At 43.3% G+C, this 18080-nt stretch overlaps 1 protein-coding gene across 14 annotated transcripts in view; it reads right to left on the bottom strand.

The window, feature by feature from the left end:
• Positions 1-1118: 1118 nt before the first annotated feature.
• Positions 1119-18080, bottom strand: part of COL6A3 (collagen type VI alpha 3 chain) — a 107852-nt gene continuing 90890 nt past the window's right edge. For 4 of the 14 annotated variants that reach the window (XM_081849254.1, XM_081849253.1, XM_081849251.1 and 1 more), the window contains 6 exons: positions 17525-17608; positions 12394-12564; positions 12228-12278; positions 7377-7460; positions 3097-3267; positions 1119-1916 (listed from right to left, as the gene is read on the bottom strand). In XM_081849254.1, the coding sequence (XP_081705380.1) occupies positions 1876-1916; positions 3097-3267; positions 7377-7460; positions 12228-12278; positions 12394-12564; positions 17525-17608 (602 nt within the window). In that variant the 3' untranslated portion in view covers positions 1119-1875. The remainder of the gene's footprint in view (positions 1917-3096; positions 3268-7376; positions 7461-12227; positions 12279-12393; positions 12565-17524; positions 17609-18080) is intronic. The other 10 variants (XM_081849258.1, XM_081849256.1, XM_081849257.1 and 7 more) reach the window with 9 other exon arrangements.

Genomic DNA, 18080 nt, shown 5'->3' on the forward strand with positions numbered 1-18080 from the left:
AGACCCTCCATGATTAGCTTTGGTGACTATGGGACCAGCCAAATCCCAGCCCCCTGCTAAAAGGCATTTGTGCATATGCTGAGTTCACCCACATCTGACCTAAAAGATTAACCCATGCAAATTTAGTTGTCTAGTACAGAATACTCAACCTCTGAATGGGATCCACCCATGCAAAGGTAAAAGACAAGCAAAGGCAGAGATGGCTGGTTCAGGTCATTGCTCCCTATCACAAGTCTTTCACCGTTTGTTAAACAAACAGGAACAGGATGACCAAAGATGGGCAAGGTGAGAATTAGGCAGGAAATTCCAAAAGTAACTATAGAAATTTTGAGAATCACTCATTTCTCAGCCCCCTCCCCTATCCACTGGCAGCCTTGGCAAAGTGTATAAAAAAATTAGATGCAAAGGTTCCTTAGCCCTCAAGGCTCCAACAGCACAGCACTTAACCCACTTAGCTCCCTAGGACTGCATGTCTGCTTCACTTTAAGGACAGGCATACTCCCCCCCTCCCCATTTCTGGGTGATGCTCCTGCTTCTGTAAGGTAAAGGTAAAGGGACCCCTGACCATTAGGTCCAGTCGTGGCCGACTCTGGGGTTGCGGCGCTCATCTCGCTTTATTGGCCGAGGGAGCTGGCGTACAGCTTCCGGGTCATGTGGCCAGCATGACTAAGCCGCTTCTGGCGAACCAGAGCAGTGCACGGAAACGCTGTTTACCTTCCCGCCGGAGTGGTACCTATTGATCTACTTGCACTTTGATGTGCTTTCAAACTGCTAGGTTGGCAGGAGCAGGGACCGAGCAATGGGAGCTCACCCGGTCGTGGGGATTTGAACTGCCGACCTTCTGATTGGCAAGCCCTAGGCTTAGTAGTTTAACCCACAGCGCCACCCGAGTTCCAAGACCTGCTTCTGTAGGCTTTTAGAATAGTTAGGGGATCTTTTGTTCTTTAATCAAAGTGTGCATGTATTGTAATTTGCAGCGGAGGTTCAGGATCAGAGCTTTCCTCCTCCTAGATGGGCTACCTTCCCAGGTGGGCGAGCCCCACCTGCCCTTCATCTTTGTAGTATGTTGCTTTTATTGAATAATAAGAGAAAACACAAAACACTATCAAACTCAAAAATTCTCAAAACCACAATTAAACTTTATTTAAAAGTTCTTTTGTATAGATTTCCTAAAAACAAAATCATAATAAAAATAAAATTCCCACCCCCTGCCAAAAAATACTTTTTTTCAATAGAACACACAACATTGAGGATTGCCAAAAAAACACACATTCTACACCATGTTTTAAAAATTCTTTAACTCAGTCGTTGGTCCCAGCAGTGCATCTGTACTAAGAAATTCGCATTTTTTTCTTTGATCACATATGCATGAAAAAGAATTAGTATAATCCAGCAAGAGTAAAACAGAATGAAAAGTTGGACTGCTTGTGTTTCAGAACTGGCTACTCCTTCTGCATAAGGCTTTCAAACTAAAGTTATGCTCAGTTATGGAAACGAAAGAAGCAAGTACATAACAGCTGCAGTGATTTTCTTCCCACATTATTTTCTAGTCTTTACCTTGCCTAAAACAGGCAGGATACTGGGATCCAAAGGAAACTGTAATTTGTTCAAACAACTAAGATCTGTGGTGGGTAAATATTACATAATGTTGAAATTATAGAGTATATCCCAGACATATTTAGCATTCAGTCCATGAACAGTTTAGCACCATATTGATAAAGTTGTGTAGCAAAACACTTTTTTGAAGCTTTGCTTCAAACGTAAAGCAGAAATAACACAGTGCAAGGTAGTCTATACCCTTAGCTTTTATGGGGTATATTGGCAATGGCTGACTCCTGGTTCTCTTAGAGGTATGTGTTGATGTTTCGCCGTGATTTAAGTCCCTATTGTTGTTACAACACCAGGATTGACAGGAGCTGAAAAAGCAAGAATAGCTTATTATGATTTCACATCACAAAAAGACAAAGTTTCAATGAGAAAATGAGAGCAGATAACAAAAAGTAAAATCCAGCATCCTGGTGACCACCTAAGACTCTCTGGTTGTGGAGACCTTAGAAAGCGATCATTAAAAAATGGAGCAGGCAAGAGTGAAGCCAGCCTAACCCTTGTAGAATGGGAACAAGGGATGGGAGAAGAAATATGCCAAACTCAAATTCTAAAGGAGACTCACCTAATTTGACCCAGGCAGATCATGACCGGGACCACTTTATTAGTCCACTTCAGAATCTGCAGTCGAGCAGATTCATTTATGAGGTGATCAGTGGGCTGCCTGTTCTAAAAAGGTTTCTTTTCTTTTTTAAAAATCAACTTTTCAAAGTAAACACTGGGGGCAGTTATGCTTTCCCCATACAATTCTCTCTGATAGCAAGAGTATGTTATCCAGCCCCGTTGTTCTGACGGCTATTGCACTCCTAGCATGTTGCTGTCAGAGCCCTGTGGGCTGAGCTGCAGGCTGTGGGAGGCTGCGGGACCTACTCTGAACAGTTGAGAGGAATAAACTGCCCCCAAAGTGCTGCTTCTTTTTTTAAGGTGTGAGTTTCCAGGCAGATTTTAATAGATACTTCATTTTAAAATCTGCCTGGATACAGGACAGGGCGGATTTAATGCCATCTCCATTTGGTACTGGATCCGTCCATTCCTAGGTTAGCCCAATTAGGACATACAGTGGCCTGCAAGAAAGCAGAAGCCAGCAAATGATGATTTCATCCTCCTTCCCTTACCATATTTGAATGATGCTCTACTGCTTTTTCCTTTATAGCTTTTCCTAGGGCTATGTCACCAGTTTTTAAAATAAACCATGAAAACAAAGTTATACTCAGTAGGCACATTTACATCTGCACAGTCGTTGTTGTTTTGGTTTGGCACAGCAGGCAAACAATCCCAACTAGAAATAGTTGTGCTACTGTTTTTAATATGTCAGTGCAACTTCAATGGGATCTGTCGATGAAAGTCAACATGGCAGCACCAGGCTAGGGTGAGAATTTGACCCAATTGTTTAGGTGCTCTTCTAGTGTCAACAGTTTCATGGAAGATCCCCATTCGTTGCTTACTCTTTTCAAATAAAGGCAAGCGGCAAAAGTTGAGGTCATCCCTTACCTGAAATGCAGACTTTTTCACAGTCTTTCTGTGTGTCAAATCTGTTTTCATTTCCACCACAGCCACCATACCAGAATCTAGCACAACTTTTGGTTTTTAGATCAAAATACCACTTGAGGATAAAGTTCCTGCAGGTCCCTTCCTCTTTTTGCAATTGACAGATATCTGTGGCTGGAAATGAGTAGACAAATAAATAATCAATGTATTGGCCAGTCCATGCTTCCTGTGAGTATCTTCTACTTTGCGTGTTCACAGATACTCAGCAGAACAAGAAGATGAAGCATCCCCTCTGCTGATGTGCATGCCGAAGGGACAGGGACAAACATGGGAAGTTTTATCCATCTCCAATATGTATGGCATGCAAGATGAAGCGACAACAGAAGACCATGTCGGCAACAAAGAGATGACCAAGAACCCCTATCTGCCACAGGAACAAGGAATGCAGAAGTAATGGGATGCCTGGAACACAACTGTCTTACAAAGGGCAGTCTTACAAAGTAAGTGTGCACACACTGAACTTCCAGGTGAATGAGGTTTATTAATTATTTATCTGATAACATTTGAAGAAGAAGAAGAAGAAGAGGAGGAGGAGGAGGAGGAGGAGTTTGGATTTGATATCCTGCTTTATCACTACCCGAAGGAGTCTCTAAGCGGCTAAAGTTTGGATTTGATATCCTGCTTTATCACTACCCGAAGGAGTCTCTAAGCGGCTAACTATCTCCTTCCCCTTCCTCCCCCACAACAAACACTCTGTGAGGTGAGTGGGGCTGAGAGACTTCAGAGAAGCGTGACTGGCCCAAGGTCACCCAGCAGCTGCATGTGGAGGAATGGGGAAGTGAACCCAGTTCACCAGATTACGAGTCCACCGCTCTTAGCCACTACACCAGACTGGCTCTTAATACCATCTGATTGTTAAATAAGGAAAAAAAAACACCTCAAAGTAGTTTCCATATGTTGGGAATATAAAGTGTTATTCTGCTGGGTGAACATTTGGTCACAATTAATAATTAAAATAAAACACCACATTTATCCCAGCACCACATTAATGCCACCCTTATAACATGTACTGATGCCCCATTTTTACTGCCTCTCATCTTCCAGATGTTGTGGGAGGGTTGTAATGTGTGGGGCATCTGCAAGCACGGAGGCATTTGCACCTGATTATACCAGTAGCCACAACAGTGAAAGAGAATTCAGTGTTGCTGGCTCGTCTCTTGAACAGAATGAAAAATCTATGCAGACCTGACTCCTTCAGTTATCATTCAGATAATGAGAAGTTAGCACATAAGCACAACAGATTCAGTGTATGATTTTGGAAATGTCCGCCACAAACAGAAGCACACAGGATTTTATAGCCCAAGTCCAGAAATCTATGATAGCGAGAGACCCCATGCACCATTCCAGAGCCCCTGGAGTCTATTTTTTTCTGGACTTTTGGCTCACTGATGTCCTCTTCAGGCTCTTGGGGGGGGGGTCTCCTCATGAGCCACAAGGTCTTTCCAGCTCTCGCCTGCCATTTCAGGTGAGAATTATTTCTTTCTTTTCTGGCATATACACGGTTGTGCGCAAATTGATTGCACGTAAGTGGGGAGATGCCTGCATTACTTTCAGGTCTTGCAATGGGAACATGGTCTCCATGTCAGTAACTTATCACAGGATAAAGAGCAGGCTAGATGGACCCTTCTCTGTGATGCAATAGGTTTTTGATACAGGGTTGATTTCAAACAAGACCTCTTCCCCATAAAACCCTAGAGGGGACATGTCCTACATGACATTGCTTTCATCTCAATTATGCACATTTAAATACGCTCCAAAGCCCAACGTAAACTGGATCCCAGGTGAGCAAGAATAACTGAATGGTGCAAATGTCTCCTTTCAACTCTACTATCTGACCTGTACCTGCACAGTGAGAGAGGACTCCAGGGACCCAAAGGCCAGCCAGGAGCTGCCTTGCTTTTCTCACACGACATGCATGGTGGTGGAGGGTCTGGTTTAAATGAGACACTGACCATGGCTCAATGCCACATGTGTCACATTTCAGTAGGGTGTATTAATGAATATGATGCATCTCTGATTTACCCTGAAGACTGTAAAGGAAGGGAAGAAAATAGTCCCTAGAGAGATATCCAGCTCAAAGGCCAACACAGCCAGAACTGCCACGGACCAACTCTATGGATCACCCTCCTGCGGTGATTCCAACGGCCCTCAAGAAAGCTGCCTGAGGGAAGATACTTGTGGCAAGAAGAGATCTGCCTGCTTGGCCTGGACAGGGACAGCTGCCCTGCTCCCAGGTTTGATCCGAGAGGAGGGCTTGCCAGGAGCCCATCTTCTCTGAGGAAGCCAGAATCTGCATAGGTAGACCTGTGGGTTGTAGGTCACTCCAAGTAAAGCCAATGAATCTAATGGATCTAAATTCGTCCAATGCCCATTTATTCCATAGGAGCTACACTGGATACAGCCCTATGTAACAGTGTTCTAATAACTGGTGCCTGATGTTGCTTTCCCCTCCTAATCCACCCATTTCCCCTTGTGCATCATGTGTTTTGCACTGTCAGCTTAAGGGCATGGACTGCCTTCCTGCAGATGTTGGTAAGCCAGATGCACAGAGAGCCCTTTGGATGAGGAGAAGATCATATGCTTTGAATGAATGAATGAATGAATGAATGAATGAATGACATCTTCTGAGAATTCTGTCTTGGGATCTACAAGGAACCAGGAATGGCGTGCATTTGTTTCTCATCCACCTCTCCCTCTCTCTCTCTCCCTCTCTCTCTCTCTCTCTCTCTCACACACACACACACACACACAGCGATGGAAGGATGGAGTGAAATCAGATATTCTAAATGAAGCAATTTTTCCACAGATTGGAAACATACTTTTAGGCAACAGATTCACCATGTGTTTATATACTTTAAAACAGTTGCATCATGTTAATAAATGCTTTCCAGAGCTTGAACTGACATTTAGAAAGTATGGTGCTGATATGAAAATAGACAAAATGTACTTTTAATCCATTCCTGCGCATTTGATGCATGAAATGTGTGCAGTCCAGCAGTGGGTGTGGTGTTTGTGTTGACCAAAGTGACAAGCATCTGCCAATTGTGGGCTTATTCTCCCTGGGATGAAATATTGACCTGAGTACCAAGTCCCTGGGTGAAAACATACTGTAGCTTGTGTGGAATTTTGGCATGTGTCTCTTCTAAAATGCAGGAAGCAACTGCTACAAAAAGAGCAGGCCATTGCTACTGAATCTAATCTGGTCCAACTGTGCTCATCAAATTCAGAGAAGTCCAGTATAAAAGAAGTCAAATTTACCTGTCATCTCATCATGTTCATATTGCATCCTTCCCCTCCCCATTTCATGAGCTTCTTGATATGCTTTTAGTTTTCTCGAGGAACTTAGGAAACTGTCAGAGCATCTATTGTCTGATGGTGATTCTGGAACAGCCACTGAGTTGCAATCCATCCCTATTTTGCATCTTTAAAATTCCGGATTGCTCAGTGATGATAAAACTAGTTTCATTCTCTTTACTTTGTTCTTTATAGTGAACGAATAATTGACTTAGCCAAGTATTAAATCCAGAAGAAGCTACTGCTCTTAATGAAGCAAAATTTCACTGGCACTATGGGAGTTTTACTTGGGAATCCTTGGGATTCCATTGGGACCCACTTCCATGGGAGATGCTTGAACACTTCTCTCCACAGACAAACTAAAGAATCTGCATTTATTGATCCCATACCATCCTGCTTCACAGAAAATTTTTGCCTTGCGTTGTTTTCTATTTTCTCATGTAAGTCATGGTTTCTGACCCGGAGGCAATTTTCCCCTTTGTCTTTTTGCTTTATTTCTTCCCCTGGTTTCTTTTCAATACATATAAGAAAAGGTAAAGGACCCCTGACAGTTAAGTCCAGTCGCAGACGACTCTGGGGTTGCGGTGCTCATCTCGCTTTACGGGCCGAGGGAGCCGGCGTTTGTCCACAGAGTTTTTCTGGGTCATGTGGCCAGCATGACTAAGCCGCTTCTGGTGAAACCAGAGCAGCGCACGGAAACACCGTTTACTTTCCTGCCAGAGTGGTACCTATTTATCTACTTGCACTTCGTGCTTTCACACTGCTAGGTTGGCAGGAGCAGGGACCGAGCAACGAGAGCTCACCCCGTCGCGGGGATTCAAACCACCGGCCTTCTGATCAGCAAGCCCAAGAGGCTCAGTGGTTTAGACCCGCGTTCAGTACATATACTTTCCTCAATCCAGTTAACTTCTGGTTTCTTTTTCTCATACCTGCTCTTGCTACCTTTTTTGCTCTGCTTTCCAATTTCCTTCTGGATAATTTCCTCCGTAACTTCTTCTTGTGCACTTTCTGTCCTGTAAATGTCGAGACCAGTTATTTTACTATGGGTTGGGGAGCCTAGGAGTGAGGCTGAAAATGGAGTGCAATTCAGCTGAGCACTGAGTGGAGTCAGTGTGCAGCGAACAATTTATATTTGTCAGAAAAAGGACTTAATGGAGTCTTTACAAAATGTTCTTGGTGTGTTCAGCCCTTCAGCTGGCTAGAAAACCTTGATTTACGTTTCTCAGTGTGTTTCACAGAGTTTAAGAAATGAAGTGAACTTTCTTTACATTCTCCACATCTATCATCTGTCTATCTGTCTGTCTGTCTGTCTATCTTCTACTCTACCTACACAAGAATGGTTCCAAGAGTGGCCACTTAACTTGCAGTGTGGTGTTTTGTACATTTCAGTTATTTTGAAATTAATGTTCTCACTATTAATCAATGCTCTTATTGCCACACTTAAAAAAAAAATTTGGCACCAAGTAATGACTTGTTTGCATTTCCAACACTTAGGCTGCAATCTCATGAGAGAGGGTCCAATAAGCCCACAGACTATGCAGGAGCTGGTCTAAAATTCTTGCCCTGATTCCATCCCTGTCCCCAACTGTCAGTTTCAAATGGAAGTGATTTTTTTTTTTAAGTCATAAAAATGGACCCGAGTGTTCCTGTACTGTCACATCTGCCCTACCTCCTTTGGACTGCAGCCTTAGTGAATTACAGTGTATCTTGGTTCTCAAACACCTTGGTACTCAAACAACTTGGAACCCAAACACTGCAAACCCGGAAGTGTTCCGGTTTGCAAACTTTTTTCAGAAGCCAAATGTGCTCCATTTTGAGTGTTACACTTGAGTGCCACATTTCCGTTTTGAGTGTTATGCTTAGGTCTGTTTTTGCTATTTATTTTGCATTTTTGTGGCTTTTTTGGTTTTTGTGACTGTGTGGAACCCAGTTCAGCTACTGATTGATTGTGACTGCAGTACATTGCTTATTGCTTTCATTTTACAGATCAATGGTCTCGTTAGATAGTAAAATTCATGATAAAATGCTGTTTTAGGGGTTGTCTTTAAAAGTCTGGAACGGATTAATCCATTTTGCATTACTTTCTATGGGAAAGCATGCCTTGGTTCTGGAATGCTTTGGTTTTGGAATGGACTTCTGGAATGGATTAAGTTTGAGAACCAAGGTACCACTGTAATTTGCTGCTGATACATTAGACTCCTCTGCTGTTTTAGCTGCTCCTACCATTTAAAATAGTTTTTATGGCTTAGTATTTTGTTTTGTATGACTATGTATTTTTTACTCCACCCTGGGATCCACTGACATGAAGGGTGGGCTACAAATAGTATTAATAAATAAGAAACCAAAATTAAAGTTGGCTCAGAACCAGTGTTCTTTATCCAAAGCATTCAACAGGGCTTGAAGTCAAGAGCCAAAAAGTAAAATTAGCAGATCACCCTCATCTTGTAAGATGACCCAAACCGTTGAAATCGCTGTAACATAGATGCTGCTGCTCTCATTTCAAAACAAACTCTTAACTAATGCTGGGGAAACCTATGGCGTAAAAACCAAAGGAATGCCTATTGAGATTGTTCAATAAACTCAGAAACCAAGCTATGTATTTTTAGAGGCTATGGGCAAGGGAAGATGGATTGACCCTACTCCTTCCCGTGCTGTCTCTGCCTTGGTCCTTTGGAAGACCTTTCTTCTGCCCCTTGTTACTGCTGCTATGCTTGCTCAATAGTCAACTACTCAGCTCTTTCTTTCACCTGCAATCCATCACAAAATTTATTTCAGAAAATTCCAGGATTTCTATTATGTGATGTGAGGAAGGGCTTGTGCACACTTTGATTCCTTTCGCTTTTTCCCAGCATGGGCCACAATTTAAAGCTCCATGTCCCAGCACCCTTTCCCCTCCTCTGGAGCTTTAGTTGTGGAAACCTGTTCTTTAAAGCTCAACTGGAGCAAACATCAATGAAAACCTGAACTGACATTTGTTCTAATTCAGCTTTAAAGAGCGGCTTTTGTGGAGGGTGGAGGGAGTGGCACACACTCAGAAACCAAGCATTAAAGTATGAACCTCTGCCTGGAAAGAGCAGGGCAACAGCTAAGTGTGGCCAAGCCCCAACCGAGGGCCCCTCTGCCTTCCCAACAGAAGTGGAAGGGGTGGAATGGATGAGTTAGGAATCTGAAGCCGATGGTCGGGGGGGGGGGCAGCTGGAGCTTATGGCTCAGCTTCAGCACTCCTTGGGATGGGAGAGAGAAAGCCTCACCCTCTGGCTGGCACTGGGTCATGTCAGGAGCACATGCGGGGCCAGGCAAAGAGTGACGGGGAAGACTCCTTTTTACCAGTCCTCTTCTTCAGGAATTAAAAAAAGGGGGGTAACGTGATGGTGCAGCTCAGTTCAGCGCTGTCTCACCACCACTGCAGCCTGCCCAACAGGATATGCCATCCCAAGATATTGCCACACTTTTCAAATATTTAAACAGGAAGGAAGCATTAAGCACTATATTTGCTGAGAACTGGCCAAGGAGCCATGGGTAAAAATGACAAGATAGATGTTGGTTAACTGATGAATGTAAAAGAAGCACAGCAATGAAACAGAGTCAGGCTATAAATCTTTACACACTTAGCTGGGAAAAAATCTTACTCTTCCATCTGCATGCATAGGATTGGCTGGAAAGAGGGCTGTAGAAGCCTTTTCGTTGGAGATTTCTGAGAAATCACAGAGAGGCATCTCTTATGGGATACTCTAGGGATGTGCATGTTGCCTTTGTGCGTGGAACAATAGTCTGCACCCAGCAAAAGATGATGTGGCGCTTTGGGGTTTTCTTTGAGTCTGGTGTTCCCAATCTGAAGCCTGCCTAACACCCATTCATGCCATACCCTCCAGGGTTTCTCACGGTGGTCTCAGCAGTGCTTTGTTGGGAAGGGGCCTCCTATCTCAAAGGAGACCACTGGAGCAGAAGGCCATGATGAAAAGGACGCGGACACGTTGTTTGTACAGAAGTAGAAACACACAAGTGACTATGTTAGTAATACTGAGGACAATACAGCATGAGTGGTGAAGTTTACATGCTCACCAGAGAAAGGGACATATTCTTATTTTAAATTCTGGTTCTTGTATCTCCTGCAGGGGGGGGGAGGTGTCTCACCTTCCAGGTCAGCACCACCTCCTGGTGAGCAGCTGGGGTCAATTTCTGACTCTACCAAGGGGAAGGGCTCCCTGACTCCCCAAACCTGAACTGGAAAAGAAGATGTCCCTTGACTCCTGTGACATGACTCAACATGGAAATAAAAATATTTATCTAACGGCAAAGCACAAAAATGCATGTGGATAAACACAAAAGAGGCGGACAAGGACAAGAGTGAGACTCAAACCAAAAGGCTCTCAAGGTGAGAAGTCAAGTAGCCTTCCCTCTGGACACACTTGGGAAATGAAAAATTACAGTGAGAAAATTTGTCTCTCTCATACCCAGTGGCATCTCCTTGGGTGGATCTGACAGAAACACCCATGCATTGCAAAATTAGGGCAAGCTGCAGAACGGCTTAGGCAAGTATTAAGATCTTCAAGAGACTCTCCTCTGCCTGTCAGGGGCTGCAGAGAGGATTACAAATTCCTCCTTAGGGAGGCCAGTCCAGCTCCACTTCTGATGGTCCTTCTGCCAACAGGCCAAGGCTTCACCCAGCAGGGTTCCAGCTGAATGATTTGTTGGCTCTCTGCTCTATTGCACTGTTATATTTTGCCCATTTTTAGTTTTCAGGGAGCTGCTATTTTTTATTTCTGATCTTTTTCTTTCCTTTTTAAAAATAATAACACTCAGTTTCATTGTGTTTTGTGGTCTTAATGCGGTTAGTTTCAAAGGGCATCAGGTATGGGGAGGTGGGCACAAATCACAATACTAGAGCATGTTTTTGAAAAGCATGGCTGAAAAGGCCACTCGGTTTGGCGTCATCTTTGCTGCCTTTCCCCCTCCCTTGGAGGATGCAGACTGGCAAGTGTCTGAGCAAGATGACTTGGAAGCGCCTTCCTGGTTCTTGAAGCCCCTTGGTTGTGGGCCAACTCTCCCAACCTGGTGCCCTCCAGATGTTGTTGGAATCCCTGCAGACCCAGCTGGCATGGCCAATAGTCAAGGTGATGGTTGTCCAACAACATCTGGAAGGCAACAGGCTGCGTAAGACTGGTCTAGGCCCTGAGATCCAAAGAGGCTGGATGTGACAGTCTTCTTCTGCTCCCTTTTGTTTTAGTTTTTATCCTTCATCTCTCTGAAAACTGCTTACAGCTCCCCTTCCAAAAACAGATCTTGAAGCTGAAGGAGGAGAAGCTGACCAACCATGACTAGATTCCTAGGTCCACAATCCAGGTGCAAAGCCAAAGGTTCTGATGTGCCAGCATACTAGAGGTGCTCAGCTGAGTGCAAAATCTCACCACATCCACAGGATGAGTGGCTAGCAGAGATAGGGGAAGGGGCTTCCCTCATTCCATCCTTTTAGAGAAGCCCCTCTCCTGGTGGAGTCAAAGCTGGCGCTGCCCACCAGACGATGAGGCGGCTCCGTCCCAGTTAATGAGACTGCCCTCTGGATGCAGGAGACAGAAGAAAGTGCAATATATTTACACCAGCATTGCTTTTCTAGGTCTGATGGGAGGCATGCAGACGGAGATGGAGAAGTATGGGGCATTGACAGCAAGGCAGGAAAGCAGCAAGAGGGGCATGGGTTACATTGGGCAAAGCATCCCAAAGATGCATCCAGTATAACGACACATAACTAAACGCATAATCCTCTCCATTCCTGATTTTACCTGATAAGGGACTTTTCTCAAGGACAGGCAGCTGCATGACTCTTTCATCTGCTGTAGAGAAAAAGTGTGTGGAATTTGTTTTTAAACTTTTATCCCCTTCCGCTCTGAAACGTTGCTTGACAATGTTTAAAAGTGCAAAATGGGTTAACCCTCTGTGGGTACTTACATGGCTTCAAGCATCTGCTAATGCAGTCAGCTTCTGTCTCAAATCTATTGGCGTTACCGCCACACCCACCATACCAAACCTGGGTGCAGATCTTGTTTTTGAAGTCAAAGAACCACTTAACCTGATACTCCTTGCACTGCGTGCCCATGTCAAGGTCCAGCAAGCAAGGATCTGTCAAATTTGAATTTCAAAATGTGCAAATGTTAAATGATTCTGAAAAGGTTAAAAGCTGCAAAAAGGCACAGGAAGCAAGAGGGGGCGGGGGAGAAGCCGTTTTCAACAGCACAAATGAAAGGGAGCTTGATCTGAACTATTATCCATCTCCTAATGCCTTCCTTTACAGAAACAACCTGGGAAATAATAATGTTGTGCCCATTCCTAGTAAAATCACAAACATGCCAAGCAGCCAGTGCATGCAGCTCAATGTTTTATTCTGCTTTAATTTTATTTTCTGGCATGGATTTGCTGTAAAAGCTGATAGGCTCGTACATGCCTCCGCAAGTCTTTAGCCATATCCAGTGCAGTGTAGTAGTCAGAGGCATCAAAAAAGCATAGTGGAGAAATGCAAGAATGGTGCAATGGTCAAATGTTACAACCCAAGTGACGTTCATGGGTGGTTCCCCAAATTACAAAGACAACGTTGTTCCAAGTTGTCCACCCATGAGACCTGTATCCCAGGTGCAGACCATGGCTGCAATAAATATGGTTTTTCCCATCGGCTAAAGGGTACACACAACTGAGAAACTTTTTGGCTTCCCATTCAGCCTCTAGCCTGCTTCCCACCCAGCTGATATATAGGTCCTCAGTCCAGGCGCAGTGAGGTGAGTTGGCTACCTGGAGGCAAAATCCTCACCTTGAGGGAGCTGGCATGCTTGAAGCTTGGAAGTCTAAGACAAGGAAGTGGGTTCTTAAGCAGCTTCTGGAGCCAGCAGACACACCAGCTTTGCCTGTCAGCTAGTGGACACAGCACCACAGCACAACTGACCAGTTGAGGATAGATTCACACATTAGGAAGGAACGTATTTCCTGCTATAACCGTGCTTTCTTTTGAGACAGAATCAAACCCTGAAGTATATTCCAACCTCCATGACTACCTTCTCCAGCTTGGGGCATCTAATGCTGCCAGGCTCTGCTTGGCACATGACAACATGGGAAGCGAAGAGCAGGGAGCAGAAGGAGGCTTTGAGCCAGGCTGGGGCCGTTTGGACAAGGGCACTTATGAGCACGGGGAGAAAGGGTAAAGTTGGGCACTTCAGTAGGGGCCAATATATTATAGGCCACCATTTGGGCTTGAGGTTTTTCATTCCATGAACCTCATTGCCTTTACTGTGAGCCATGGCTTCCCTTCCCTCTCCTTATGCTCTCCTGTGCTAAACTTGAGACTGCAAACTCCTTGGAGTGGAAATCTGCTCTCTTTTGTTTATTGCCAACCACTATACCACTCAGAGTGGCTGGCGTACATTATTATTATTATTATTATTATTATTATTATTATTATTATTAAAATTGTGGCTTGCTGGCATGATTACTGCTGTTTATGCTCATTCGTGGGCCGTCTCTTTTTAACTCTGCACACCCATGTTGCTCTCATCTTTAAGCTCAGACAATATTCTGCTGTATATGCTGGTGACCAGCATAGGAGCCTCCTCTTAATACCACAGTAAAATACCACTATTTTAATATGTAAAAAACAATTGCACTACCCCTGTAATGGGCACAAGGACTCAATGTATAGACCGTCTACCTTAGATACCTTGCAGTAGGTATCCAAGCTCATGAGCATTTTTGTACCTGACAATAATGACAGCACTCTTGCACTATTGGTAACTGTAGGTGGAAGCAAGAGAGGAAGAAGCACTCTGCTATTCCATCAAATTTACACCCTAGCTAAGGAGAAGAAGAGAGCTTCACGTGTGAAAGCAGCCTCTGAAGGAATTGATAATTCCTGATATTCTTCTGCATTATCCTTCCTATGCATGCAGCTTTTATTATACACTTTGTGAGGTGTTACTGTGGCTCATAGACCTGTGTTAGGTGTCCTGTGGCTCTCTTACAAAAACCAAAAAGTTAATAAAAAGTTAAAACATCCAGACAAAGACAAGTGCCTTCCAAGAATCTGCTCAGTGCTCTGCTAAGTGTGTCATACAAGATGGAAATTGGTGACAAAAAAGGACCAAGTGCAGTTATACACATAAACTGAAGGTGAGCATGACATAGAATGATGCAAGTGAAGGGAGATGAAAAAACACAGAAGAGATGAATCGAGGACCACACCCTGGAGCGCTCGACTTCAACAACAGAACAAGCAACATACAACCTCAGCATCACCACAGAACATCCAGGAAACAGGCTTTCAGCAAGGTAACTTATTTGGGCCCAGCTCTCTCAAAAACAATTAAGAATTCCAGAGGTGCCTTTTTTGTTTTGTTCAGGTATATGGAACAGCATATTCAACAGAGGCCAGCTTGTTTGAAGACAGTTATATGCAGCACTCAATGTGCATGAGAAGAAAAGCTACTGAATTTCTTTTTACAGGTGTTCTTCATAGCAGCTTGTAGTCTTCAAAAAATTTAACACCAAGCACTCAGTTCTGAATCTAAGAAAACTGACCACGGAAATTAGGAACTTGTATAAGACAGCTGAGGCAAGAACTGCTTAATGTGCAACAGACAAAATAATGTAAATTGGACTGCCTAATCCACAGTTTCCCAAACTTAGGTCTCTAGCTGTTTTTGGACTACAACTCCCATCATCCCTAGCTAGCAAGACCAATGGTCAGCGGTGATGGGAATTGTAATCCAAAAGCAGCTGGAGACTCAAATTTGGGAAACCCTGGCCCAAGCTATGAACTATATGGCTTTGAATTTGAAACAATTATGTGGCACAAGTGATGTCTATTGTTACAAGTGGCCAATGCATAATGAGCTGGTGTCAACATGATAATCTCTACCATCACATTTAGAAAAACAAGCAGATTTGCCATCAATTATTTCTATCTTGCTTTTGAGAAAATAAATATGAGTAGGCAAATGAGATTATATACCTAACATATAACAGGCAGCAAAAGTTCTAACAGATGTTTCAGTCCAATAATTATGTGAGAATTGCATTATATTATACTTATTAAAACAGAAAGATCAACAGACTATTGGCATTCACACACACAACAATTACACATTTATAAAAAATGTTATTCATCCACATAATTGTTAATCACTGAGTACAAGATATGTTAATTGTTCATTAATGGTTTATAAATGATAATAAACCATTAATGCGTTGAGACAAGGCAAACAGACAAGCACAAGGACTTACAATGTGACACAAACTTTCATAATTGAATACTTTCCAGTGAGCCACAGGAAAATAAATATTTTCAATATCCCTTGGTGATTTTTTGTTGTTGGCTCCATGATGGCCATGACATGGGAAGCTTAGCCACTGCCTGCTCAAGGAAGAGAAGCCATGGCAATCTGGTGTTTCTTTTGGATTTTCCCCAACCCCATGAGGCTTGCTTATTACTCAGTTAATTAGATGGTCAGAGTTTTGAGGGAAACTTCTTTCAAGGCATGTAGATAATGTGGGATAGCCAGCCTCAGACAACCAACGTGCTAAGCTCCAAACAATGCATGAAGAGGTTAAGAACATAGAGTAATCTGTCCTGCCCCTCTGTTCTCCCATTCCTTCATGCCAACCCTCCCAGGAAGGATGTCTAAGCTGGATGCTCCAGGCTTAGACTGTGTAGCTTAAGCAAGCCATCTTTGTGTTTCTATACAAATAATTTAGAAACATTTACCATTTTGGAAGCTAAGTTAGACTGCTGGTTTTTTCTTGCTGCTGTATGCAAAAGCGCATGAATCTGACCTTTTTAACTTCCCAAACATTTGGTCCCTTTCTATGCTAAGGGGAAAGTGGGCAACTTTGGAAGTAACTTAGAACAGGGTATGTTAGAGATCTAACAGTCTATATTTCCACTCTTGGCTTTGCTGTGTGTTTTGCCGTTTTAAATGTCAGCTGGAGCTGTCTCACCAAAGAGTACTTGCCCCAAACCTCGATCTAGGCATCTAGGGATTTCTTTTTAAAAAAATTACCTAGTATTTTCCCTTTTATCCAAATTAGCCAGCAGATAGCTGATAACACAAAAAATACACCTTTGTTCAATACCTGTGAAAGAATAAAACCCATAATTTTGTGTGGCCTGGGATCTGGGGATCCATTCTCTGATACAGAGTGTGCTGCCCTTCTAAGGATGCAAGCCTAAACATGTCTACTCAGAAGTAAGTGCCACTGAATTCAGTGGGCCATACTTCTAAGGTGACAAGACTAGGATTGCATTATTAAGCATTAAGTCGTGCAATGCTGAAGGTGGGGCTAATGGGACACATGTCCCCTCAGAAGAATTTCAGCACAGTGCTGGGATGAAATGAACTGTGCACATTGAAACTGCTGGCATTTCTTCCTGGGTGATTTTTCTAGGCATGCAGACAGTGCGTTTCAGTCACTAATATGACAGAAACTATGGATATTCAAATTGCAGGTATTTTCCTCTCAAGCGACTACTCCATCAGCAGGCTCCCCTTTTCTTTGTGTTTTCAGTGCAATGTTCAAAGCGGCAGAGCCACATTCATTTGAAGGCCATGCATCTCGCAACTAAAGAAATGCCCATGTCATTGCTTTCCATATTACACTGAATCAGTCAAGCACCCTGCTGGCTTTTCTTTGAACATCTGAAACACCTGCTGAATGTATTGCTTTTCTGCAAAGCTCACTTCCCCCCTCCTCTTTACAAAATTAATACATTCTACATTTTTGGCTTGGTTGGTGGAGCATCACTGAGCATCAGTTATAATGAGACTACTTGTTGGCTCTCCCTGGCATATGATTATGAATGCCGGGTGCTCCATATGTTAATGGACTCCCTTTAATTTAAATCTTTGCCTCTTATTTGGGAACATCAATGTGCTTTGAAACATTATGTGCATCTTTTATGTGCATCCTCTTTACAGAAATTATTTGTCCTTATTTCAGAAAACACGCCACCTAAGTGCCCCTTACTTTAAAAGAAAAATCTGTCAGGGAGCCCAGCTGAAAACGGGACACCACTTTGATACCTCAGGAGCCCTGGACTCACCTGTTTCCGGTCCTTCCAATGGATCAGTGTTCACCATCAGATTGGCTACAGCTGCTGCAGGTAGCTTGGGCAATGGCATACTCTCTGCAAAGGGAAAGCAAAGAAATTGTGGGGTGTGAGGGGTGGAGTACCTCATAGTAACCTCCTAAGCAACACCTTGTATACATTTTCATTTATATCAAAGTCACCCACAGAAATCTCTAGCTGGGAACTAGAGGTGTCATTTTTTAAACGGAGGAAGAAGAGATCTCTTTTTACAAACCACTGAATTAAGCTTGGTAAATAACAGTTGGGACATCATTCAACATGAAGCACAAGATTTTGAAATGAGTATTGGTTTCCACTGGGGACATTAGTTACAGATGTTTGATTAACTGACTATATAGATGAATTTCCTCCAGCTGCTAAACCCCTCCCCCTCCCCGGTCAATATTTTCCAATCTGGTTCTCTTCAGGAGACAGTTGTTACCCTGAAGTGCTAGAAATAATCAAATCCAGTTCACTCGCTTTTGGAAAACTCAAGCCTTTACAAAGAAAAAATTCACAACATTTTCAG

The sequence above is a fragment of the Podarcis erhardii genome (assembly GCF_964252035.2).
Source record: "Podarcis erhardii genome assembly, chromosome: 1".
Lineage (NCBI taxonomy): Eukaryota > Metazoa > Chordata > Lepidosauria > Squamata > Lacertidae > Podarcis > Podarcis erhardii.